Source organism: Durio zibethinus, chromosome 15 (assembly GCF_047325235.1).
Source record: "Durio zibethinus cultivar Kanyao isolate XHJ-2024 chromosome 15, ASM4732523v1, whole genome shotgun sequence".
Taxonomy (NCBI): Eukaryota; Viridiplantae; Streptophyta; class Magnoliopsida; order Malvales; family Malvaceae; genus Durio; species Durio zibethinus.
This window is the reverse complement of record NC_143176.1, coordinates 18,305,454-18,332,561: the sequence shown is the minus strand read 5'-3', so window position 1 is coordinate 18,332,561 and position 27,108 is coordinate 18,305,454. Positions and strand designations below refer to the sequence as shown.

At 29.1% G+C, this 27,108-nt stretch overlaps 3 protein-coding genes across 5 annotated transcripts; all 3 read left to right on the top strand.

Moving 5' to 3' along the window:
- The first annotated feature begins 13,856 nt into the window (after nt 1–13,856).
- Nucleotides 13,857–15,264, top strand: LOC111301173 (putative diphthine methyl ester synthase). Its single transcript, XM_089744659.1, has 3 exons — nt 13,857–13,890; nt 13,999–14,090; nt 14,777–15,264. Exons 2-3 carry the CDS (start codon nt 14,030–14,032, stop codon nt 15,007–15,009), a joined length of 294 nt encoding a protein of 97 aa, XP_089600785.1. The 5' UTR covers nt 13,857–13,890; nt 13,999–14,029; the 3' UTR covers nt 15,010–15,264.
- ANNAT8 (annexin 8) lies at nt 14,842–17,911 on the top strand. Of its 3 annotated transcripts, none has more exons than XM_022896644.2 (7): nt 14,842–14,980; nt 16,298–16,386; nt 16,472–16,617; nt 16,724–16,942; nt 17,031–17,243; nt 17,366–17,455; nt 17,531–17,911. In XM_022896644.2, exons 2-7 carry the CDS (start codon nt 16,314–16,316, stop codon nt 17,735–17,737), a joined length of 948 nt encoding a protein of 315 aa, XP_022752379.1. In that variant the 5' UTR covers nt 14,842–14,980; nt 16,298–16,313; the 3' UTR covers nt 17,738–17,911. The 3 variants fall into 3 exon arrangements, with proteins under 3 accessions (XP_022752379.1, XP_089600784.1, XP_022752378.1); XM_089744658.1 differs by having other exon boundaries at nt 16,284–16,386; XM_022896643.2 differs by having other exon boundaries at nt 14,845–14,980; nt 16,295–16,386.
- Nucleotides 17,912–20,239: 2,328 nt separating this feature from the next.
- Nucleotides 20,240–24,002, top strand: LOC111301170 (RNA-binding protein Y14-like). The gene is made up of 4 exons (XM_022896642.2): nt 20,240–20,682; nt 22,187–22,323; nt 22,866–23,017; nt 23,595–24,002. The coding sequence occupies exons 1-4, from the start codon at nt 20,418–20,420 to the stop codon at nt 23,638–23,640; spliced, it is 600 nt and encodes a 199-aa protein (XP_022752377.2). The 5' UTR covers nt 20,240–20,417; the 3' UTR covers nt 23,641–24,002.
- The last annotated feature ends 3,106 nt before the right edge of the window (nt 24,003–27,108 follow it).

Here is a 27,108-nt window from a genome sequence, read left to right as displayed (position 1 = left end):
AAAAATAAGGCAACAAAAAAAAAAGTAAATACCAAAAAAATTGCATGAAATAGTAGATCAAATAAATTAAAAATGGTAAAAGAATAAAAAAAGAATGGAGTAAGAAAAAGAAAGGTGGCACAAAATACAGTGCACCGAAAGAAACAATAAAGAGAAAGCTTTAACATGAAAAAGAAGTTTAGGTGACAGAAGAAGCATGCAACAAGCAAAAGAGAAAAATTGCACTAGTGGGGATGCAAGTGACCACCAAAACTAAAGAAAAAGAAGAAAACTAAAGCAAAAAAACGCAAGCAAAAAACTAATTTATGGTAAAAAAAAAAAGAGAGACAGAAAATTAAAAATACAAAAAAAGAAGTAGGTGGTAGCAAAAAAATAAAAGAAAAGAACAGAAAAGTTAACAAATAAAAGGATTAAATGTGAAACCAAAAAGCTAGTGGCTAGTAGAAATGAAGAAGCTAAAATCTGAAACTAACAATATGCAGGTACAAATTCAAGTTCCTCATTTCTTATTTTTCTTCATGTGTAAATGATTTACAGAAGCCTAAAGCTTCATCCTTTCATGTTTTTCTAGTTTTTTTTTTTTTGTTTCTTTTGTACATGGTCTATTAAAGGTTTCCAATTTTGTTTAGTTTTACACTTTAAGAATCTCATTTTTTTTAAATGTCTTGTTGTATAACAAAAGGTTTTTCTTTCATGAAATCTTGAAGGCCATAAAAGTTTAGGAATCACCTATGGAGAGAGAAGGTTTAAGGTCTAGTGTTTTTTTCCTTGCTTGGTCAAGGTTCAGGTATACTTTTTTTTTTTTTACATATGGATAAGCTAAAAGCATATTGAACTTAAAAACTACAGAAGACCTGAGACATGTAAGTCTAAAAATTATCAACTCCCACTGCATAAAAGAAAAAAAAAAGTAAGGGTAATGGTATAAGCATTGAAAGCATGATAGGAACGCTAATGGCTAGGCTAAGCATTTTATTTACCTTGTTTATTTTTATTTTGCCCTTAGGTTACTTATTACTTGGATTATTTTGGAAAAACTATTTGTTTTACTTTAATTTTTTATTACCCACTTATGTCATTGAATTAGAATAAAGTTAAAAAAGGTTAATAGCAAATAATAAATGATAAATCCAAATAATACAAATGCTAACTAAAAAATTTAGATCATATGAATATTTGAATAGCTTTTTACATTATTGTTGTATTATTATTTTATTATTATGGTTGTTACCATTTTATGATTACTTTAGCTTAAATGTGATGGCTTTACATATACATGATATTACTAGTTGAAATGTTTATATTATCTTCGATTATGTTGACGCATTTTCATTGTTATTTATATTTTAAAATCTTTTAAAAAAATAATAAAAAAAATATTAAGAAAGATTTGTTAAGATCTCTATTTAGATGTTAAAGGGAATTAAAAACTATATTTTTTAAAAAAATAATTCCATTTAAATGTTGGAGAATTATTAAATATTAAAAATAAAATAATAAAATGTTAATAAATAATAATACTAAAATTTTTAATGAAAAGAAAAATAAATAAAAATATAAAAAAATCTATTTTTTAGAGAAATAGATAAGGGTAAATTAATAATAAATAATAATTTTAAAGAAAACGAAAAATATAGGAAAATATAGGAAATCTGATTTTTAAGAAAATTACAAAATATGAGCTTATTCCAAAAGTTTGCCTAAATGTTGAAAGTTTTTAAAGAGGTTCGTAAATAAAACTCAAAACCCTAAATGAAATCCTAAAATTAAAACCCTAAATGAAACCCTAAAATTAAAACCTTAAAGAAAACCCTAAATGAAATTGAAACCCCAAGCTTAAGTTAAAACCCTAAGTAAAACTATGAAACCCTAAACATTAGGTGAAGTCCAAAATTGTTAATTTACTCAAAAACCCGAGACCATCCCAAAATTCAAGGATTTACGTGAAAACCTTTTTATGAAATAATTTATTTTCGTATGCCGCCTAGATAATGGGCTATTTAGGAAATTTTATTTTATTAAAAAATTTTTGTATTTTAAAATAATAAGATTAAATAAAGAATAAGGAATCCAAAATGAAAGAATGAGATTAATATAAAAGATTGCACTCGAACTCTGCCTAAATATTTGAGCGTCTAGGTGATCTTTTTTATATTTAAAAACCTGATCTTAAATTTAAATATCCTCGCCATTTATAACATATTTACATATATTTATTTTCTTGCACTCATTATGCATTTACATGCATTTCAATTATTGTTGATTGTGGTTTATTATACGTTTTCCCCTTATTATTACATAAAAAGCTTCCTTTAACAAATTGATTTAAAAAATAGTAATAAATAAAGTGAATTTAAGATAATATTCTGAAATATATAATTTTTGGTACTTTGCTTAAATGTTAGAGAGTCACCAATAATTATCATTTTTAAAGAATATTATTTTTATTTTTAAGAAAATATTGTGGTAAATTTTAGACAAAAAGACTTACATTCGAATTTTGCTTATATGTTGGAGAATTACAAGAATTTTTTTAGTCTAAAAATTTGCATAATATTTCTAAATAAAGATTCTTTTAAATAATTCTATTTCTTAAAAATGAAGAGAATTATAATTAAATTTCATATAAAACCATTTTTATCAAAAATTATAAATAGCGCATGATTAATTGGTACCAATTTTATGAGCGATGTGGGGATGTTCATCATTCTCCATGTGTAACCACCTCTTGAATCTAATGTGATTTTCATAGACAAAAATTATGTTTTTAATAAGCTTTAAACTTGTTTTATTGTTTTATTAAAAAGATAAAATTTTTAGGTGACTAATCATACCTTAAAAAAGATTAGTGGTGACTTCTCATGTTTTGACAATTCTAAATTTTTATGTCTAGCGATTGAGTCTTCGAACTTATATGTTATGATGACGTGCCCCTTTCACGATTCTATGCAAAGTGCTATCAAATATACTCGAATGAGCTTTCCCTTTATTTTCTTATTTTGGTTTGTTTTTGGGCCTCTTTATGTTTGGACCAAGTTTAGGTATTGTGTTGGTTTAGGGCTTTTTTTTTTTTACTTGGATTTCATCACTTTAGCCATGTTTTTTTTTGCTTCGGTTTCATCATTTGGGCCAATTATAATGGTCGATTTGGGCTCAATTGTGGGCTATTAAATGGGCCATTACTAGAGGCTAATTTGGGCTTCATTTTTAAATTGAATTTTTAAATTTTGATCTTGACCCTTGGGCTTTTAAGTCCATATGACCTAATTGACCCAAACTAAATTGGATTGGATTTTGATCTAAGCAAAATGAAAAATAATAACAATAATAATAAAAAAATTACTAATCCAAAAAGTTTGAACTAACTCAATTTGATTTAACGCTTAAGCTAGTTCAAATAAGAATGTTTAAACCAAGCATAAAATATCAAACAAACTCAAATTGGATTAGATAAAATTAGGTGATTATAATTACCTGAAGGTTTGAAAAAACTTAGGTGTAAATAGGCCTTCAAGACCAAGTGTGACTCGAATGGTAATATTGAATGATATAAGGTTAGATTTGTTGCCAAAGGTTTTACTCAAAAAGATAACATTAAGTATAAAAAGACCTTTTCTACAAATTCTAAAAATAACTCATTTAGAATTATTATGGCAATAATGGCTCATTATGACTTAGAGTTATATCAAATGGATGTGGAAACCATTTTTCTAAATGGAATTTTAGAGCAAAAAGTTTGCATGGACCAACTCGAGGGATTTTCAATTAAAAAAAAAGAAACACATGATGTGTAAACTTAAGAACTCAATATACGGACTTAAAAAAGCTTTCAAACAATGGTATCTTAAGTTCAAATACTATTACTTTCTTTAAATTTAAAGAAAACATTGTTGATCGGTGTATATATCTAAAGGTCAGTGCTACTAATGATCTTTGCTTATTACATGAAACCAAAAAATTCCTCTTTAAGAATTTTAAAATAAAAGATATGGGTAAGACATTCTATATAATTGGAATTGAACTATTTCATGATAAATCATAAGCATTGTTAGGATTGTCTTAAAAAATATATACTAATAGAGTCCTAGAGAGATTTAAAATGGAAAATCATTGTAAGCAATGTTCCAATTTAAAAAGGAGATAAATTGAATTTTATATAATGCCCAAAGAATGAATTAGAAAGCAAACAAATGGAAAGAATTTCTTATGCATCTATTGTTGGAAGCTTGATGTATGCCCAAACTTGTACCAAACTAAACATTATTTTGAGTGTTGTCATAACAGTTTTGGGACCGCTAGATAAAAAAAATTTTAAAATTGAGAAAAATGGAAGAAGTCACCACCAATCTTTTTTAAAGTATAATTAATCACCCAAAAGTTTATCTTTTTAATAAAACTATAAAACCAAGTTTAAAGTTTATCAAAAAGATAAATTTTAGTCTACGAAAACCAGGTTGAGTTTGACAGTTGGTCACGTATAGAGAAGGATTAGTAACCCTACAACGACCATAAATTAGTACCAATTAATCATGTGTTATTTTGGTGTTAGATGAAATGATTTGGATTTGAAATTTAATAATAATTTCCTTTTATTATTTTAAAAAAATTAATTTTGTCTAAATTCTTTATTTAGGAGTATCGAGAAAATTTTTAAGTTAAAGAATTATTTTAAAATTCTGCAACATCTAGGTAGAACTTTAAAGATGACACTTTTAACTAATATTTATTACGACATCTTTTAAAAATGAAAATATCATTATTTGAGAAAGATAATTGTTAATAACTCTCTAATGTCTAGACAAAGTACCAAGAATTATTCTCCTAGGGATGTTATTTGTGTTTTATTTCACATTTTTAAATTAAACACATTTTTTTTTTTGCAAAAATGCCAAATATGGTATTATTAGATAACAAAAGATAATTAAAGGGATAAACATGCGATTGAGTATAATCAATAATAAATAGATGCATTAATAAATGTTATGCGTAATGATGAAAAACGTAATTTATTTATCTAAGGTTCCCAGACTATTCTTCACATCATTGTCTATTATAGATTAGTAAGGTTTTTCAATCCTCACTCATTGTAGGTTATTAACGGAAAAGATTCGATTTGAGTAGAAGTATTTTGCTAGCAAATGTGAAGGTTATCACCTCATTAAAGCGTAGTTACTTCACTTCCTTCTAAAAAAGAAAAAACCTGGGTCTAGAGCTTATGTATGTAAGTGTATATACAAAAATGTGCAAGGTGACATTAATCAAAATATCATAAATAAGTCATAAGCACAAAATCAAAATAAAATAATAACTAACATACAATTTATTTTATTTATTAACTTGTGTTCTTTTTTTTTTTGGAAAAATTAAAATAAAGAGAATTAAATTAAATATCAAATAAAACCAATTAAATCCAACAATTATTAGTAGCGCATAATTAAAATTTTGGCCTAAATTTCAAACAATCCCTAGTAGAGTCACCAAGTAGTTGTAACGGTTTTGAGACTGTTAAACGAAAAGAATTTTAAAATCGAGAAAAATGAAAAAAGTTACCATCAATCTTTTTTAGGGTGTGATTGGCTACTTAAAAGTTTACTTTTTAAAAAAAATAATGAAAGCGAGTTTAAAGTTTATCAAGAAAATAAATTTGGTCTACGAAAATTAGGTTGAATCTAAGAGTCAATTGTATGTGGGGAAAGATTAGCAACCCTACAGTGCCTATAAATTGGTACCAATTAATCATGCATTATTTTTTGTGTTGGATGAAATGGTTTTGATTTGAAATTTAATAGTAATTCCTTTTTATTATTTTAAAAAATTAATTTTATCAAAATTCTTTATTTAGGAGTATCGATAAAATCTTTAAGTTAAAGAATCATCTTAAAATACTACAATATCTAGGCAAAACATTAAAGATAACACTTTTAACTGATAGTTACCACGGCATCTCTTGAAAGTGAAAACAACATTCTTTGGGAAAGATAATTGTTGATAACTCTCTAATATCTAGGTAGAGTGCCAAGAATTATTCATCTTAGGATGTTATTTTGGTTTTATTTTACATTTTTAAATTAAACACATTTTTATGCGAAAATGCCATCGTTAGTATTATTAAATAATAAACAATAATTAAAGAGATAAACATGCGAATTGAGAATAATTAATAATAAATAGATGCATTAATAAATGTTAAGCATAATGATGAAATGTAATTTTGAAATTAGGGTTCTTAAATATAATAAAACGACTATAACTCTCCACCATCTAGGTAGAGCTTAGGTGTGACTATTTATATTTAAGATCACATTTTATTATTATATATTTTTTATTCCATTATTATTGTGGGTTAAGGACTCGTATGAAAAACTTAATGAAATAAAGTTTTTTAAATACCCTATCGTCTAGGGGGCATTCGAGAATAAATTATCTTAAATGTGATTTTTACATGTATCTTTAGGATTTTGAAATGATCTTGGTTAAAGCTTAGGTCGAGGTTTTAAAATTTGAATGATTTTTAGGCGATGATTCAGGGTTGCATGCCAAATTTAGGGTTTAGGTTAAATTTAGGGTCTTGGTCAATTTTTCAATATTTAGGATCTCGCTTTTTAAGATTAAGGTTTCAAGATTTTGGAGTTTTAGATTTTAGGGTATTGGTTTGAGTTTTAAGGGTTTTAGGGCTTGGATTTTAGGGTTTGAAATATTTTGAGGGTTTCGAAAGTCTAGGATTTAGAGGTTTAAGGTTTAGAAATCTTAGGGTTTCAAAGGTTTTTAAGATTTTAAGGTATTTAATTTTAGGGTTTGGAGGTTTTATGGTATGATTTTAGGGTTTAAGGGGTTTTAAGGTTTCAATTTTAAAGTTCAAAGGGTTTAGGGTTTTAGTTTTAGGGTTTGGAGGTTTAGAGTTTTGATTTTAAGGTTTGGGGTTTTAAGGTTTCGATTTTAAGGTTCAAAGGGTTTAGGGTTTTAATTTTAGGGTTTAAAGGATTTAGGGTTTTAATTTTAGGGTTTGAGGTTTAAGATTTTAATCTTAGGATTTGAAGGGTTTTAGGGTTTTAAAGAAAACGAGAACATCTTTAAAAATCTTTAACATTTAAACAGACTTTCGAAGCAAGTTCAATTTTTATAATTGTTAAAAATTAATTAAAATTTTTTCATATATATTTTTTTATAACAATTTATTATTAATAATATTAGTAATTTATTTACTGATTTTTTTAATAATTCTCCAATATTTAGGTGAAATTATCATTATTTAAAAAACGATTATATTTTCTCCAACTTCTAGACAAGAAAATTTTCCTTATTACTTTTATAATTGTTTTATATATATTTTATTATTATTATTTAGTTTTTTTTATCTGTTTGGTTATTATTCTTTTAAAAAGAATATATATATACACATATTAAATAGAATCAAAATTTTTGAAATCATTTTTTTTCACTATTGCTGTTATTAGCATTAGTTTTTATTCTTTTTTTTTATATTATTTAATAAGGTTTGTTTTTAAATTTTTTTACAAAAATTATAAAAACTTTAGCTTTATTACTCTTTTTTTTTGTTTATTATTGTTATTATCATTATTATTATTATTATTATTATTATTATTATTATTATTCTTATAAAACAACAAATATTTATTCTAAAAAATTTAAAGGTATTAAACATGCATAAGTAATAATAATAAAACTAAAATGATATAAATACTATATAAAAATTTCAAAAAAAATCCAAAAAAAATTGGACCGGACCAACCAACTGTCCGATCAACGCTGGTTTGGTTAGTTAGATCGGTTCAATGATTCAGATTGATTTGGTTCGATCAATGATTCAATCAAAGGCTAATGGATGCCGGATCGTCGGGTTGGGTACGCGGACCCTAGGTCTGATGTGCAGATTCTTTTAGGACTTAAAACGACGTCATTTTGCTTTTTCCTAAACGACATCATTTTTTAACTTTTTTTTTATAAAACCCAAAAGTTTTTTGATTACTTTTTTTTTTAGCTATTTCTCTCTCTAAAGGAGAGCTTTTCTCTTTAAATGAAGAAGGGTTCCCTGAATGATCACCGATAGCTGTATCGATTGTCGCCTGGTTCATCATCGACAGACATCGACTGCCAGTTTGGTCATCAAAAAATTCTAAAATTTGCTAAAAGGCTCACCCTAGTCTCCTGAGCTTCGATTTGACCTCATTTTCATCGAAAACAACCTCGATCAACATAGATTAGGGTTTAAAGTTTGAATCTTTTTTTTTATAAACTAAAACTTATGCATTTTTTTGCTTTTTGCAGGGGCTTTGGCATGGATGGTTCTTTCCTACTAGGATGACTGTGTTTATGATTTTTTGTGTTTTATTTTTTTTTATTTTTTGGTTTGTTTTCTAGTGGTTTTTTGTTTAGCTGGTGCCTGGGTTAAGGTGAAGGCTGGTAGTGTGTGGGAATAGGGTTAGGGGTGGTAAGGCAAAGGCTGGGTGTTAGGTATGTCTAGGGTTGAAATTATGGTTTGGCGGGATGCCTAGAGCTTGGTAGGGGTCAAATAGGGGTTTGGTCTCACATGGGCAAAAGCTTGGGCATTGGGTATGAAGTTGCAGGGTGTTGGAGGTGAGAGAGATCTGTGCTTGAGGGCTCAAAGAAAGGTGTGGGGTTTTTAGGATATTTAAATTGGGAAGCAGGTGGTTTGGTAGGGTATGGGTGTTGGTAGGGTATGGCTAGGGCTAAATGGGGAGTGGGTAGTTGGGGGTTTTATAAGGCATAGTGCTGGTAGGGGTAGGTGGATAGGTTGGTGCCGTGCACAACACCATACCTAACCATGCCTATCATTGTCCCCTTTCTCTTTCTTTTTTTTTTTAAATATTATTATATTTAATTATTAACTTTAATATTGATAAAAAAATGAGGTTTCATTAAATAGATTCGGACCAAATTCAATATCCATAAGTGTAGGAATGCTGGGTAAGTATCAAAATAATTTAAGATTAGATCATTAAGGGCTACAAAGAAAGTATTGAGATATTTGTAAGAAACGAAAGATCACATATTCACTTATAAGAGGTTAATCATCTTGAGGTGATACGATATTTAAACTCAGATTTTATTGGGTGTGTGGATATTAGAAAATCCCCATTTGGCTATTTATTTCTTTTAACTAGTGAAACGATCTTATGAAAAAGTGTGAAGCAATCTATTATTATTGCATCAATTATGGAAGCTTAGTTTATGGCATGCTTTGAGGCCACTATTTATGGTTTATGGCTATGAAACTTTATTTCATGACTTGGAATTATCGACAATATTGCCAAGTGATTGAAAATTTATTGTGATAATGCCATAGTAATCTTCTTTTCTAAAAATGATAAGTATTTAAAATGTGTTAAACATATGAGATTGAAATAATTTATCGTTAAAGAAAAAGTCTATAAATAAAGAATGTTAATTGAAAACATTAGCACCAACCTTATGGTTGCAGATCTGTTAACAAAAAGTTTGCCACTAAAGACATTTAGTGAACATGTCAAAAGAAAAAGTATTATTGAAAACGATTAATGACATTATAGTAAATTTTTATATTCATTAAGTATTTTTGATATTCTGAGCTCTTTTAAGTATTAGTTTTGATATATTTATGCATCATATTCCATTATGTTAGTATATATACATGATTAAATTATATGAATATGAACATGATTTTGTTTTTAATGAAAACATTAATGCAACATTATGACATCTCTCACTAAAGGTTATATTGAATATAGAACTAATAATGTGATACGTAGAAAGAATTATGTCGAGTTAATGACACACAATCATTGTGATCCTTATTAGTTTTTGCTCAATGATAATTTATAATTTGTTCAATTAAAGAAGGAATTTAGCTTATATTATGAACATTATATTTTATTATTAAATTATAAAAATGAATAATACCATTTAGGCCAAATAGAAGAGTGTTGGATATTATGCGACCTATGTGTTGTTTTTTAACTTTAAACAAATATCTTTTAAATAAAATTTAAAAGATATTAATGGTTTAATAATTATTATATGTTTAAAATCGTTTTGATCAATAAAGATGAAGAGAGCTTTGTTTTATTTATGAAACAAAGAATAAATATAATTAAAACAAAAGAAAATTTTGTTTATAATTTATACATTAATAGAATGTATAAATTGATTGCTTTTAAGAAAGAAAGAAAGCAAAGTTGCTTCACTCTCTCTATCTATAAATTGATTGCGTTCTATTCATCAAACATGTGTGTGAAGATAAAAGAGGTCAAGAAATCGAAACAAAACTTTATAAAATATTCATATAAAATTTATAATGTATCAAGATATAATTGCTCTTCAATCAAAAAATTATGAAAATAATCTTTTTTAAGATCATGAGCATTAAGATTATACAAAATTAAGATTTTATTTTGCATAATAAAAGATTTCTAACAAAACTATGATATGAAAATATGATAAGAAGAATAAAAACAAAATATGTTTTTAGTGAAAATTATATATAAGTTTAACAAAAATAAAAAATTATATTTTTGTTATATTTTTTATATTAACACTAATTATAATATATAATTTTTTAATAAAATAACACACAAATATAAGAATTAGCAATGTTTATATTATACAAATTCATGAATTATTAGATCTATTTCTAAGTTTGAAATAGTTAAAATTTAAGGATTAATATTATAAATGATATTTAAATTATAATAAAATAATTAACGTGATACTTAAATTTTAAAAAATTTTAATATAATACATCAAAGGAAAAGACAATTTCCGCTGCTTAAAACTTAATGGAAGTTTTTATCGTTTTATAAAAGAGCTAAATAAACTTCTAACTTAAACTATGGTTAAAATTTAATAGTTTAAAAATAAATTAAAAATTCAAATTATTTAAATAAATATTCATCGTAAAGTTAATTGAGAATGGATTTATCACCCTTAACATGAAGTTGTAAAAACTTTCAGAGCGGAGGATCATCTCTCCATTTGATACCAATTGAAAAAATTTTCATAAGCCGCCAGAAGCCAAGCTCGGCGCTCGCACGGCGCTCGCTTTTGCCCTTCCCTCGCTCTTCTTTCTTTCTTCCATTCACTACCCTTTGAAGTAGCCGGCGTTCTTTGCATCAAAAACTTCATTTCTTGTCGGCCAAAGGAAAAAAAAGAAGAACACTTTCTATCTTGTTTTAGAGTTCAGGCAAGACACTATTAGCGGAAATTGATTACTAGGGGTATCTCATACTGTTTTTCTCATTAATGTACAAGGTTTTTTTTTTTTTTTTTTTAAGTTGAGGGCAAAATTTATTTCATTTATTCTTCTGGGTTTGACAACATATGTTATCTTTCACATTGGGTTGCTTTGTTTTTGTTTTGGAATTGTAAAAATGAGGTCTTTCTTATGGAAACTCTCTTTAAGACAAAGCATTTGAGCTTCTTGAAAAAAAAATTTTGTCTCTTTTTTTTTTTGCTCTTAAAGAACAGTAGAATACCTTAAAAACTCATATTAAGGACTCCCTTGCTGTTGTCATTGTTGGGTATAATTTGTTTTTGAGTTTTCTCGTTGGAATTGTTAATGACTTGGATTACTTATAATTTATTTTTCTACAGTAGGAAATGATGTTTATTGGTGGGTTTATTGAGGAAAATTGGTGGTGCTGTTGATTTTAGCGATAAGGAAGCACTGTTTGCACTTTGAGATAGGGAGTCTTTATTTAATCAAAAGGCAGTGTTTCTTAGAAGTACCATTGGTTTTTGACTATTTTGTTGCACGTAGAATTTCTTTGGCCAAGTTCTATGTAGATTTTTGGGTTATATATTTTTCAATTTTAGAGGTATTAAAGCAATTGGGGTCAAATTTTGTGTCAAAATGTTGTTGGAGCAGTTTTGCTTCTGTTTTGATGCTTAGAAAATTGGTTTGACAATTTATAACTGCATGTTGTTTCACCATGAAATTTATAAGTGTTGAGAATGAAATTGATAGATCAGTATATCACTTGTAATAAATAATCTATGGTATACAATAATATACCTAAACCGTTTTAATGTACTAATATATCAATGTTAATAATTTGATTCTTACCCTTTTTTCCCTTTTGACCATTAATCCAGGTTAGCAGACTGAGATGTTATACGTTATAGGTCTTGGATTGGGGGATGAGAGAGACATTACTCTAAGAGGTTTAGATGCGTGAAGAAATGTGAGAAGGTGTACATTGAGGCCATACATCTCTTCTATCCTTTGGTCTCTCTACAGATGGCCTTTCTACTCTGATACTACAAATATTCTTTCTATAACTTTGCTATCTTTCAATTCTTAGGATTTTTAAAATTGTTAGGAGAGATTGTATGGGAAACCTATTATACTTGCAGATAGAGAAATGGTTGAAAAAAGTAAACAATCTTCTGTTAGAAGCTGGTGGGTCTGATGTAGCTTTCCTTGTTGTTGGCGATCCTTTTGGGTATTAGCTGACTTTCTATGTTTTTTTTCATGATAAAATATTTGTATGTGCTCTCATTGATTTTAGTTTTCTTCTTAGTGAATTTCTTATTATATTCTATTTATGTATACATGGGATTGCTTTTATGTATTTGTAAAATGCTTGGTTTCATCAAATAATTATGGTATCAATGCTGTTTAAATCATGGAGTTGTTTTGTTAGTTTGTCTTCCTAAGAAGCCTGCAATTTTGGTTTACAGTTTCTCTTTCATGCAGCCCTGTATATAAATAGAAGTAGAAGCCCTAGCTACCTTTGTTGGAATTTTCATTCTAAATGAGACCATTTTGTATCAGTTCTTATTGTATTTTTGTTTGATGAACTATTCAAATCTGTTGGAAATCCTTTCTCAACAGAACTTAGTGAATGTCATTCTTCTATTTCTCCTTACCTCTCTCCCTCCCTAGTTATCCTATTTGGGAAGAAGTCTTAATGTTTGAAATACCACTGCTAAGTAACTCAGTTAAGGCTTGGAATCAGGATGAAGCTGTATTTAATTGAAGAAAGGATTGAGCCTGGTCGAACCTGGTTTGTGGGAATATAATCATGGTTCTTTTCTTTCCTTGGAGATTCTATGTGTGTTGAGCTTCTATTATATAGGTAGTCTTTATTCACCTCAAAATCTTTTTCTGAGTTGCTTCTCTTTCTCATTAGTCTTTTGCTTGGGAAAATTGCACAACAACAACACACTGATCTTGTTGTTCGAGCAAAGACATTGGGGGTTGATGTCGAGGTAGTGGGCAATGCATCTGTGATGAATGCGATTGGAATTTGTGGATTGCAACTTTACCGTTTTGGGGAGACAGTTTCAATACCTTTTTTTACCGAAACATGGAGGCCTGATAGCTTTTATGAGAAAATTCAAAGAAATCGCAATCTTGGATAGCACACACTTTGTCTTTTAGGTGAGGTTGTCTTGTACATAAATTAACTGGAGATTTTTATTTGCATTTTCTCATCTTTTGTTAGTATTTGTTACTTGAACATGCACTAGTTATGGGAGCTAAGTTTGCTTCTGTTTTACTGCAAAGATCTTCATAACCTTAGATGACCACACAGTGAGGAAAAATGATATTGTCTATCTTAATATGAGTATTTAGGAGTGCTAACTGTTAAAATAGCAGCTAAGTGTAGCTAGCTGATAATAGGCTCAAACATTTTCCAGAGCGAAGCATGAGGATGCACATTTTTTTTCTCATTTCAATATGGATCCTAGTATTTCTCCATTTATCCACTAGTAACTCAATAATTGGCCTTTTAAAATCATTATAGCTTGTGGTGTGAATTTATGGGTTATTGTTGTATGATCTACCTGATTTGGTAGTCTTAAAGAGATTCACTGCCTTTTTCATGTAGATATTCATGTAAAGGAACCAACTTTGGAATCTTTGTGCAGGTCTGTATCAGAAGTTGTAGTTTGTACTGTTTTTTGCTACATAAAGTTCAACTGTCTGCCATTGCTTTGACTGATTGTTTTTCCTAGTTTCCCCTTGAATATTTTCAGGGGAAGAAAGCTGTATGAAACACCTAGGTACATGACAATAAACACCGCCATTGAGCAGCTCTTGGAGGTTGAGCAAAATTATGGTGAATCTGGTGAGGTTCAATAGCTTTCACTATCTTGAAGCTTTCAGATATTTCTTTGTTGTGTGTGCTTTTTCCACTTTTTGAGTCTACAAGTATTCTGGACTTCATGTATGTAACCCTAATTAAGATGTAAAAGTAAAACATTATCAGACCTATTCTACAAAAAAATGAGTTTCTAGTAAAAGTAAAACATTATCATGCCTATTCTTGTTAACTCCTTTATAATGTCACAACATGGTTTGCAACCTGCAAATCATTTAAATATTTTTTATAACTATGGTCATTGATTATCTCATTGCTGTAGGAGACTGAAATTTATGGAGGCTAGGGAATAATTTTTTGATAACCATTGCATAGTATAGGGTACCATTTCTAGTATGCAGATTGGTGCCATCTAAATATAATTTTTTTCTCATAGGGAAGATATCTCCTACCCTCTTCATTTTTTTTTCTTTTGTTTCTCTTTCTAGGTGGCCTTTTTGTTTGGATCTATCAATTTTATGTATCAGCTTCAAATATGAATAATATAATCTGTCCTGAGATTTTATGTTCTGGAGCTAGTTTTCTCAGAAATGCTGCAATATGCTTGAAAAGATGCTAGTTTTGTTTTCCTCTACTGGTTTCGAGAGAAATGCAAAGAAGAGTATGAAGGAACAATTCTGCTAAGCATATTTTATTTATGCATTGCCTTGTAGCGCATGATGAAGACACCGATTGTGTTGGGTTCGCTCGGCTGGGAAGTGAGGATCAGATGATAGTTGCAGGCACAATGAGACAACTCTGGATGGTTGATTTTGGCAACCCTCTGCATTGCCTTGTCATAGTGGGCAAGACTCATCCAGTGGAAGAAGAAATGTTGGAGTTCTACAAGATTGGAAGTGAGAATTCGAAACAGAAAGGTGAGGAATTGTGTGAATGTATTCTCTAACAGACATGTTTCTTCCTCCTGGCGTAGATGTGCAGGTTGTTGTTGCTTTCGAATTTTATATTGAACATGCTTTTTTTTGCTTCTGAAAAACAATTTTGTGGCTCTTATTTCTTGAGCATGTTGGGGGATTGAGACCAATATGGCTTGGTCTTCATCTACATTTCTGCTGTATGGAAGGGAAAATGAAACTCATTCAAACTGTATAATAGCTGTTTGGGCTGAGCTGTAATATTTTTTACATAGACTTCTTGTTTAGACGTGTTAGTTTTCTATTATTGAAGAAGTTTGAAAATCTCATATAAAAATTAGATTTTAATAAGACAAAAAACATTAGTTAAAAAAAGTTGCTTAATTCGTTTGAATTTACATAATCTATCTGAAACGACTTCCTAAAATAACAACTTAAATTCAAAATGATTTAGAAAATCAAACCTGACCAAAATTTGAAGCACGTTATTGATTATAATTAAACTTGAAAATTTTAAATATGATATAATAATAAAATACAAAAATGATATTAAAAAAAATTATCAAAGTGTTATGATTTAAAATTTTAATAAAAATTGTAAGAGTTTGAAAAAAAATATATTTTTATTTGATGTGTTGTTATGAATTATAATATAATATTTTATAGTGGTGTTTTATATATATTAAATATAAAATAGATAGATATTGATATGCAAATTGTAAAATCTAATTATAACCCAACTCAAGCAGTCTAATTTCCATTCTCGTAATCAAAAATCATAATTTGGACTCCAGAAAGAATTATTAAGCTCTATACCAACTCATACATCAGTTCTGGAAGACAATCATCCGATAATATTACATGAGGTGAAGGTAACATTTTGTCTAGAGCCTAGATACTTTGTTTTTCATTCTGCTACTTTTCCTGTGTTCAGTTCAATTCAGTAACGGTCCAGTAGTTGACAGTTATGATTAAACCACAAATTTATTGAATTAAAATTTCTGAATCTTTGATAAATTTAACAATTGGTCCAATATTTATTGTCTCAAACAAAGTACTTAGATTGAAATCTCAAGCTAGTAAAATCCTTTTCCAGGAATAGCTGTTACAAGTATACTTGGCAAATGCACCTCATTTGGACAATTCCAATAAATAAAGGACAAGAAACTGTCCATTAATATTAGTAACGAAACAAGTAAATAATAAATTTATGAAACCCCATTAGCTCAGAATACTTCATATCTCCATATTTGTTTCCGAAACAGTAACATAACCTTGATTGGTTAGTATAAAATGAATGAATCAGTGAAATTGCAGCAGGCAGATCGAAGCAAAAATGGCGACAATTGTTTCACCAAAGCAATTTTCTCCTGTTGAAGATGCGGAAAATATCAAGAAGGCTTGTCAAGGTTTGAAATCTATTAAACTTTTCAAGACATAATTACTTGTCTGGCTGAATTTGATCTCTCTTTTATCTGGGATAAACTTTTTCAGGATGGGGAACGGATGAGAAAGCCATTATTTCGATTCTAGGACATCGAAATCTATTTCAAAGAAAGCTTGTTAGACTAGCTTTTGAAGAGATTTATAATGAAGATCTCCTCCAGCAGCTCAAATGCGAGCTGTCTGGAGACTTTGAGGTTTATGTTTCATTACAGAAAATTATCCTTTGCCTATCTATTTTCTCATTGAAAAAGCTAATAAAACAACTTTTTTTTTTTTTTTGTAATTTTTCGTGCAATATAGAAAGCTGTAAGTCTATGGACTCTGGATCCTGCTGAACGAGATGCCCTCTTAGCCAATGAAGCATTGCAAAAAACTGTTCCTGATTATAGAGTAATTGTTGAAATAGCATGTATCAGATCCGCTGAGGATCTCCTGGCAGTGAAACGTGCTTATAAATTTCGCTACAAGCGTTCCCTTGAAGAAGACCTTGCTTCTTCCACCACTGGTGATATTCGAAAAGTATGTTTTCAAGACAGTGTTTCCTTTATGTTGAGCTAATTGTATATCCTTTATTGATTAATTTTGATTTTGTGGGTTGTCATTGCAGCTTCTGGTTGCAGTAACAAGTGCTTATAGGTATGATGGTGATGAGTTTGATGAGACAATGGCTCATTCTGAAGCTAGTATTCTCCATGAAGAAATCCATGGAAAAACTTTTAACAATGAGGAAGTGATCAGAATCTTGAGTACTAGGAGCAAAGCACAGCTAAATGCAACATTCAACATCTACAAAGACATCCATGGTCGTTCCATCACAAAGGTACAAAAGCAAGCTTAATCTGAAAATGTATATAATTCGACATCCTTAAACTGTTCTTATAACCCAAAATTTCTATGTATTCTTTTTATGCATTGAACTGGTGTTTTTGCCATGTTTTGAAGGGTTTGTCGGGCGGTCCAAGTGATGATTATTTTCCTGCATTGCGTACTGTGATCCGTTGCATTAGAGACCCTAAAAAGTATTTTGCAAAGGTCAGCATACAGTTCTTTTATGGCTTCAAAAATCAAACAAAAACTCAATCAGAATCTATTGTTTTCGTCATGCAGGTGTTGCGAAGTGCCATTAATACGCCAGGCACAGATGAAGATGCTCTCAGTCGTGTGATCATTACTCGCGCAGAGAAGGACTTGAAGGAGATTCAGGAGCTGTACCTGAAGAGAAACAATGTTTTTCTTGAAGATGCAGTTGCTAGAGACTGTTCCGGCGACTACAAGACCTTTCTTCTAGCCTTACTAGGGGCTGACCAAAAATAAACTCTGGTTTTTAGTTATCCTTTGGTTTCCACATTAGAGGTTTCTATGATTAAGTTGATTGTTATATATTAGCAGCAACTTCTATTAGGCTAATCATGCTTGAAATCTGGTAACTTAGAGACTCGTTTCTTGCATTGGTTTATACAGAAACTAAATAATGAAATTCACAATAAATATTGCAAAATATCAAAATTTAAATCTCAAATTTGTTGAATGTGACGTTTAAGCATAGGTTTTTTTGTTTTTCTTAATATTAGTAATTTTTCTCAATTTCTGTTTTCCAATTCCAATGTGACTTGTGATGCTCAGCACTGAAGGAATAGAGCAATGAACTCCAACAAGGCATCTATAGCCAATCACCAGGAGCCACGTGGCAATGGGGGGGGGTGTGGTTGTGATCAAGTTTAGATCATTATTGTCTTTGCGATCATTCGTAAATAATCAGTACAAAAGTTTAGAATCATATTTAAATATTAATATATAAAAAAATTAATGAATTAAATTAAGATAGATAAAATAGAAAAAAGTGGTGCAATTTGTACCTTGCTTCCTCTCTCTACACCTTAATACTATTAACACACATTATTTTTTTTCTTCACGCTTCAAATTAAAACATTAATTTACTAAAAAATTCAAGTACCAATATCCTCACACGCTTTCTCTTCTTCGTTGAAAACCTTAGACCCCTTTAGGGATCAAATTTCAAATCAAGCTTCAATCACTCATTTGATGTTAGACAATTTAGAATTGTAAGTAAATCTTTTTCTTTTTTGGATGTTAGATAATTTAGAATTGTAAGTAAATCATTTGTTTTTTTTTCCTATTTTTTTGTTTGATTTTGTATTTAATTTTAAAAAATTTAAGATTTTAAATTTAAGAGTAGAATTTGTAGCAATTCGAATATTCTAAAAATGAAAATTTGAAAATTATTAAAGGTTTTAGAAAATGTATATTCAAAAATTTTTTCAATAAATTAAAAATTCATTTTCAAAATATGTTAAAAGTTTTCAAATATCTAGAAAACTTTTAAGAATTTTGGAAAGTATTTTTTTTAATGGTTTTTAGACATTTATTTTTTAAATCTTTCAAAAACTTTCAAAAATAAAATTTTAATACACAATAATCTTCGACCACCAATAAAATTCAAATAACTTTATGGTATATAAGAATTGACCTCATATATCATCAGTAAACTGATAAATCCATCAATAAGGATCACTAATCTTTTGATCATCAAACAATCTCTATTCAATTAGAGTTTGCAACATTTTTATAATTTTGACATGTGTATTTGAAAGAAATTATTAAGTGTGAAGAGATGCTTGTGTAAATTAACTACTGCACTACATATGATGGAAAGTGATTGTCTTAGTGCACATAGTGTAGTAGCCACTTGTACAAACGTTTTTCATGATTATCGATTTTCTATCAAATGTACGTTTATTAGAATTGGATAATTATTGCAAATATTATTTAATGGATAATGCCTAATCAAAAGATTAAAAATTTTTATTATCAAAATTAAATATCATATATATCAAAGAAATTGTTACAAACTTATTTGAAAATCATAGTAAAAGACATTTGATATTCTCATACTAAATATTAATCAAGAGATCGCAACAAAAAAATTAAAGTAAAAAATTATTTTTGAAAATTTATTTTTGAATAATTACAATATTTTTTGAAAATAAATTTTTGATAAAATTAAGAAGTTTTTAAAAATTAATTTTAGTATATTGAGAAAACTTTCGAAAATTCATTTTAGCACTTTACTGAGAAGGGGTATAAAAATAAAAAAAATTAATTAATAAATATTTAATTAATTTTTTAAAAATAAAATTTTTAGGATGTGTTGAAAGTTTTTTTTGAATATAAATAATCACTTTCAATAAAAAATATATATAAAGTCTAAATCCAAAGGTGGCCAGGGCTCGTCTCTCAAAAGGTTGGTCCGAACCTAAACCTCCCTTGCCCCTCGGGCTTAGATTAAAATTAAATAATAAAATCATTACTGTAAATAATAAAAAAAAAAATTCCAATAAAAAGTAGAGTTGGGAAATATATCCCAAGGTCTCAATCCATCTCTTGAGTTCTTTTTTTCTTAAAAATTAAGTTTCGGAAGTAGTCGAATTTTTTTTTAAAAAAATTGAAATTGAATTTTAGATGAATAATTTTGATTTGATTTAATATATATATATATATATAAATATTATTTATTATTTATTTAATTTTATATTTGTATATAAATATTAATAAAATTATTATGTAACATTTTAATTTAATAAAAATATTATATTTATATATAATTAAAATATAATTTATATTAAAAAATATTATTGTACAAATATTATAATAAATTAAAAATTAAAAAATTATTTTAAATCAAATAAAATAAATTACAATTTTTTACATATACAAATTAAATATAAAAAATAATATTTTAATATCAAATCAAAATAAAAATCTTACTTTATAAAATAGGATAAAAAAAACACCGCTGTGACGCAATACCATATCTAGAAAAAAGTCAGTAACCTTCTCATTTTTCTATCCCTTACAAAAACCTCAATCAGCTTACACCTTCCGACAACGCACTCACGAATTTTGATCGGAGTCGAAGGAAATTTACATGTTCTAAAAGTAAATAAAGTGAACAAAGGCACGTTGTGATTACTTGATGGCGAGTGCTGACGTGGATGCCGTAGATTTCGAGCCGGAGTACGACGACCTCATGGACGAGGACGCCACCGGCGACGCCTCCCCTCAAGCCCCAATGCCTAAGCTCGGGTCCGCCATCACTGGCGGCGCTCCTACCTCTTTTTCCCGCCCTAAGAAGACCAAGGGCCGTGGCTTCCACGAGGACGGCGCCGACCGCCACTCCCGTCTCGCCTCCCGCGACTTCGAGTCTCTCGGCACTAACGGCGGCCCCGGTCCGCAGAGATGTTTGTCCCTACACTAACCCTAATATTTTCTCTCGCCGATTATTAATGTTGTTTCCTTTTGTTTTATCTAGGGTTTTTATTTTATTTTTATATTTTGCGGCCTATAAGACAAGATAATTACTAAGTTGACCTAATTTTTGCTATATGAAATGTGCACAATGATTTAGGATTAATTTGGTTTAAATTAGTTGGGAATTTTGGTAGGTTTCTGAAATTTTTTGGGGGGTAATATGTAATATCTTTACTTCTAGTATGTGGTGTTAATATTTCTTCAGTTCTTTATTTGCTAACCGCTGCAAGTAAAACTTATTCATAACTAAATCGTTCAAAAAATGAATCCGAAGTTAAGGTCAGTTGGTTGAAGCCTTAACAGGTTATTCCAGGATTAGATTTCAAAATGAGTTGTTTTGCTGGTTGTTGGAACTTTCTAACCTTTTAAATGTCGGATTCCTAAAAGCAGCTTCCTTAACTTCGTCATTTTTCTAGCAATATCGTATATTGTAGAAACCCTTGATGAATAAGAAATGTTTATCACTTTTCTCATTAGAGATTTTGAGTGAGGAGTTATAATATGTTCAGGTCATTTATGAGACAATGACTACTCTAATGGAAGATGCTTCATGAATTTTCTGGTTTACAGTCTATATGCATCCCATAAATTGTAAGATGTAATATCATTTAGGTTTAATGTCTGTACTTTTCTCCATTTATTTGTGAGTTAGGGCTGGTTAATATTTCTAATGTGGGATGGAAGAAGCATTTTGAGGCATGGTGTTTAGACATAGTCCATTTGTAATAAGTTCTGAGGCAGAAAGTTAGGCCATTTATTGAGGAACTATGAATGCTCGCTCCTCTAGGGTAGGACTTAAAATAGGTAATTCAGTTTTGAAGTTAAGAAATGAGAAGTTCGCTAAATTGTATTCCAGAGTACTAGAGGAAATTGTACTAGAAATTAGAGAAAATTCCTGACAGTAGTTGCCTTTTCTGCTCTTATAGAAGCTAGTTTTAAACTTGTGTGATGCATAGGACACAAAATTCAATAAAAAATATTCAAAATCTTTTACAAGTTTTCTCTTAATCCCAAATGAAATTCTATTGATTTAAGTGGATATAAATTCTTGGCTGATTGTTGAGATTCACTTTGTTCCATTCTTGTAAGTATGGGACAGGGATCTGTCCTTGTTCCTGTTTTCTGAATTTGGTTGGGACATCATGTAGGGGATATAAGAAATTCCCTTCTGCCAAGGACAATAAGCCCAATTGAGTGCATTAATTTTAAATTATATTATTAAAACCTTTTCTGTCTTTCCAGCTATTTTATAGGTTTGCAACCTTTGTGTGGACACCCTTTATTTTCCTACGTGATGTCAATTTAAGTCAACTTCTAGAGTACAGTAGATAAAAGCAAGTTTGTGCAAGAATGAAATAAGATTTACCTTTATGTTTGTAAACTATTTTTGTCAATAGTAATATTTTCTATTATTTCTCATTACTGAATGTGCAGCTATTGAAGGATGGATTGTTTTGGTCACTGGTATACATGAGGAAGCACAAGAGGATGATTTGCACAATGCGTTTGGTGAATTTGGTGAGATCAAGAATTTGCATTTAAATCTTGATCGTCGCACTGGATATGTGAAGGTAGGCAACTTAGTAATTGGCGTAGATCTTTATGACTATTGTTTTGTGCAAATGGTGTACTGTTAAGTTTTCTTTTTGGTGGTTGAACTCTTCACATTGTATATTTATATGTATGCCTGTGTGTGCTCGCAGGTGCATATATATGTCTGTATTGGAAATGTTTTGGCTGCCTATGTCTGCATGTTTAGCATTTTTCTTTTGTGTTTCTTATATGTATTAGAGAATGTGGATTCAGTTATAGTGTAGGATATCAATCAGTTTACTGTTTCTAACCATTTTATGTTGTTACTTAATGCTAGTTTGACACATTTCAATATCTTTTAATTCAAGCATTGATTGAAGATAAGATTATTCCTTTTTTGGCCTTTCATACAGCTGATCCTATAGTTATGGGATATAAGGCTTAGTTTGTTGTTGTTGTTGTTGATTGAAGATAAGAAAACAAAGGACAATTCTTTGACATACATTCACCGTCTTTTACTTATTTTCTTAGTATTGTATATTTTTGTTCAAGCAAAATTAATGTGAGTGTTACTACTTAGGGATATGCACTGATTGAATATGAAAAGTTTGAAGAGGCAAAGAATGCTATATCCACAATGGATGGAGCAGAACTTCTTACACAGACTGTCAATGTTGATTGGGCCTTTAGCAATGGACCCAGTACTGGAGCCTTCAAAAGAAAAAATATGAGGTTTGTCTCTATTAATACGCTTTTGAATTGTTATTGATTTATTAGATATATCAATTATAAGTGGTGAAAAGCTGACTATTCATTCAACCTGACTGATCTAATTTAAATTTAAAACATTGTAATACTTGAAATGAAACAATCCAAATTTGAATGACTAAAGTCTAAAATGACCTGAAACTTGAAATGACCCGAGCAAAACCCAACTTAACTAAACCTAAATGCTAACCTTGCCCAAATCTTGAAAGTTAGCATAAGTATCTCCTTTCCCTTTAAAAACTAACTTGATTGGAAAGATAACTAACAGAGATAGCAACCTTATGCAAAAAGTATGCTTGATGGTGTTTCTCTTTCCCCTACATGTTCACATTCCACTTTATATTACTCGAAGTGAACCAACTCAAGCGACCAAATGAGAAGTTATTGCAAATTTTGTTGTAATGCCACAGTTCTATTGTTTGAAAATTGAAACTTTTAGCCGGATGGAACTTGTCAGGCTTATTTGTTCTCTCCTTGTATAGGTGCAAAATAAGTGCAGTACTTTGATCTGACAATACCCTTTACCTTCCAAATTTTGCAGATCTGGACGGACACATCGCTCCAGGAGTCCCCGGAGAAGATACTAACTTGTGCTCTATTTTGAGGGTGGATTTATAACACTAGATTTCGAGATTTGGTGCTTGAAATTTACTGAGATTTAGTCCTGTTTTTTCTTGTGTGGCCATTGTGTTTAGTTTTCAAGTGCGGCTTTTTTGGTTTATATTTAACTACTTGGGAGTAATGATCTTTGCTATTATGATCATCTTTTATTTCTAAGATATTAGCTAGACATCTTGTTATTAGTAACCTTTCTCATTTTAAAATTTGTGTAGTATTAAATTATGGTCAAAATGTGTAATTCGTCTCTGTATCTTGCTTAAACACTCTTGCTAAAAGGATGGTTTATCAATCACTTTATTGTGAAATACCAGATTGACCTGTTTTGTCACGAGTATTCCTTTATTTCGCTGAATGGACTTCGACAAAGGCTTTGAGTCGATGAGTGGAAAACTTCCTTTTCGTGCTCTAGATTTTTAACTTGGGTGTCATATGATTGGGTATCATATAAACTGGCCAGAAACATACAAATTTTTTTCTTAGATGCCGTATAATCGGGTATCATATAAATAGGCCTGAAAAAAAATTGGAGGCCTTGTTTAATTTGAAAAAAATGTTTTTTGTTTTTGAGAAAAAATTTATATAAGCTTCAGGTTCGTAAAAAATTTTGTATAGCTTCTTCGAGAAATAGGACCAACGGTGGTTGGAATGTATATATAAACAATTTTTTCTTTGTACGCTATTATTAGATAATGTTTTACGTATTCTGTTTAAAAATTTGGAGAAAAAATATATAATTTAAGAATTTTAAATTTGTTGTGTTAAATTGCAGTAAAAATGTGCTGTGTTAAATTGAAATGTTCAAAAGCATAAAATAGTAAAAATTTAAATATATGAAAATAATAAAATTATTTTACTCAAAAAAATTGCGATTGAATATGAAAGTACTTACTAGCTTTTTTATTTGGATTTAGGAATGAGATTTTGAAACCAACATTTTATTATTATTATTATTATTATTATTATTATTATTATTATTTAATATTGAGATAAGATTAAAAATTAATACTAAACTAAGACTCCAATTGTAACCACTAAAGTTCGATCACTAATGTGTTAAACTTGCTTGAAATGCTTTTATTTATGAAATCCGGATCGATAGAAATAAAAGAGTATTTAAAAAGTAGACTGGTAGCATTACAACGATGTTGCAATTCATTAAGGAAGTTGTTCGCTGCTGGTTTCACGAAATTCAATCCCTAGTTAATCATTTTTTTAATCGATCTTTTGGTAGTAATTGAAATTTGGGTGAGTCTGACATTTAATTGACTTATCTCATCTTCATTTTCTTTCTTTTTTTTAAAAAGCTATATATGATTGCATAATCAAAATTCTTTGTACCGTTTTTGAATGAATAAAATTACATTATATATAAATATATATATATATATATTTATATAAGTAACGTGTTAGGCAAGCATTTTTTTTTTTTTTTTTTACTTTACGTAACTCTTGTTTACTTAAGACTTAATTAGGGTAATAGTATATTAGGCTTCAAACAATAAACATAATGTAAAAATAATATATCGTAATAAATTCACAATAATAAATAATAATTGATAATAAAAAATACATAAAAAATAAATTATACTAAGATTTACGTAAAAAACATTCTAATGTAGAGAAAAAAATTTATGACCAAAAAAAAAATCTTCACATCAAATAATAGATATACAAAGTTCTTCTCTAATTAAAATTAGAATTAATCAACAACTAGAAAGATAATTGAAGAAATTTCATCAAATAGGTGATTCAACAAATATACATTGAATTTGTTCCTAAATAGCTTCAAACTCGATTTTTACCGTTCAAAATATAAAATTTTGAATCATAAACTTACTGACATAATTTCAGCTCAATCGGACCACGGATTGACTTCTGTTCAATAAACTCTCATTTCTCTTTTTCTCTTTATTTTCTAGCTTTGCTTTTTCTTTTTTTGGGGCTTCCTCTGTTTTTCCCTTTTTTTACCCTCACCTTTTATTATGTAGGACTCTCTTAAGGAAACCTAAAAACACAAGCCCTATAGCCTTTGAATAGTCAAATAACCAATGGGGTTGGATCCCACTTTCCTAATAATCTTTTTCTCCAGCCCTATTAGGAAGAGATCTATCATTATAACAGTTTTATTTAGAATTTACCTTGATCAAAGAACCTATTTCAACCAAGTTACTATAGTGCTCAAGTTTTTTTCATGAAAAGTGTCTTAGTCAATATATCTACTACATTCTTATCAATATGAACTTTCTTCAATAGCATCTGCTATTCCTTAATTATTAAACATAATCAATGATATCTAACATCAATGTGCTTCATTCTAGAATGGTACATGACATTCTTACTCAAATCTAAAGCACTTTGGCTATCACAAAACACCACATACTTTTTTTGATTCAACCCTAATTCAAGAAAAAAACATTTCATCTAAAGCATTTCTTTACCTGCTTCGGTTGTTGCAATATACTTAGCTGTTGTAGTTGATAAAGCAACACATTTTTACAATTTAGACTGTCAAGACACAGTTTATCTTACAAAAGTGAACAAATACCCTAAAATAGATTTTCTATCATCAAGATCATCTATCATATCAGCATTAGTAAAACCTTATAGAATTGGTTGTGAAACTCCATAACTCAAGCACATTTTTTAAATGCCTCTAAAATATCTAAAAATTAATTTCATTGTTTCTTAGAGAATCTTTCCCGGATTAGAAAGAAATTTGCTCATTACACCAACTACATGAGCAATGTCAGGCCATGTACAAACTATAAGATACATCAAAGAATCGAATGTAGAAGAATAATGAATACTAGACATAGCTAATTGCTCTTGCTTAGTCATCGGATAAGATTTCTTAGTTAGATGAAAATGATTGTCAAGTGGACTGCTAACTGATTTAGTATATTACATGTTGAATCTACTAAGCACTCGTTTAATATATTTTTTTGTAATAACCATAGCTTTCCAGCTCTCCTATCTCGGATAATGTTTATATCGAGAATCTGCTTTACTGGACCTAAATCCTTCATGTCAAAAGAGTTAGACAATTATTCTTTCAACTTATGAATCATACCAGCATCTTGTCCCACAATCAACATATCATTAACATATAATAAGAGAATAATGAACTTACCATCAGAAAAGTTTTTGACATACACATAAGAATCTATTGTCATTCTTTTATAGTTACGGCTCACCATAAAAAAATCAAACTTTTTGTACCACTATCGTGGAGCTTGTTTTAAGCCATACAAGCTTTTTTTTAGTTTGTAAACTAAATGCTTTTTCCTTTTCACTTCAAAACCCTTAGACTAATTCATATAAATGTCCTCTCGTAAATCACAATGCAAAAATGTAGTCTTGACATCAAGTTGCTTAAGTTCAAGATTCAAACTAGCGACTAATTCTAGTACCACTCGAATAGAACTCATCTTTAT

What these genes read in the sequence shown, in the direction of transcription:
- ANNAT8 (XM_022896644.2), top strand. Translation starts at nt 16,314, where the DNA reads ATGGCGACAATTGTTTCACCAAAGCAATTTTCTCCTGTTGAAGATGCG. An exon ending in TATCAAGAAGGCTTGTCAAG is followed by an intron (nt 16,387 to 16,471) that starts GTTTGAAATCTA and finishes AAACTTTTTCAG; the next exon opens with GATGGGGAACGGATGAGAAA. An exon ending in CTAAAAAGTATTTTGCAAAG is followed by an intron (nt 17,456 to 17,530) that starts GTCAGCATACAG and finishes TTCGTCATGCAG; the next exon opens with GTGTTGCGAAGTGCCATTAA.
- LOC111301173 (XM_089744659.1), top strand. Translation starts at nt 14,030, where the DNA reads ATGACAATAAACACCGCCATTGAGCAGCTCTTGGAGGTTGAGCAAAAT. An exon ending in GCAAAATTATGGTGAATCTG is followed by an intron (nt 14,091 to 14,776) that starts GTGAGGTTCAAT and finishes ATTGCCTTGTAG; the next exon opens with CGCATGATGAAGACACCGAT.
- LOC111301170 (XM_022896642.2), top strand. Translation starts at nt 20,418, where the DNA reads ATGGCGAGTGCTGACGTGGATGCCGTAGATTTCGAGCCGGAGTACGAC. An exon ending in GTCGCACTGGATATGTGAAG is followed by an intron (nt 22,324 to 22,865) that starts GTAGGCAACTTA and finishes GTTACTACTTAG; the next exon opens with GGATATGCACTGATTGAATA. An exon ending in TTCAAAAGAAAAAATATGAG is followed by an intron (nt 23,018 to 23,594) that starts GTTTGTCTCTAT and finishes CAAATTTTGCAG; the next exon opens with ATCTGGACGGACACATCGCT.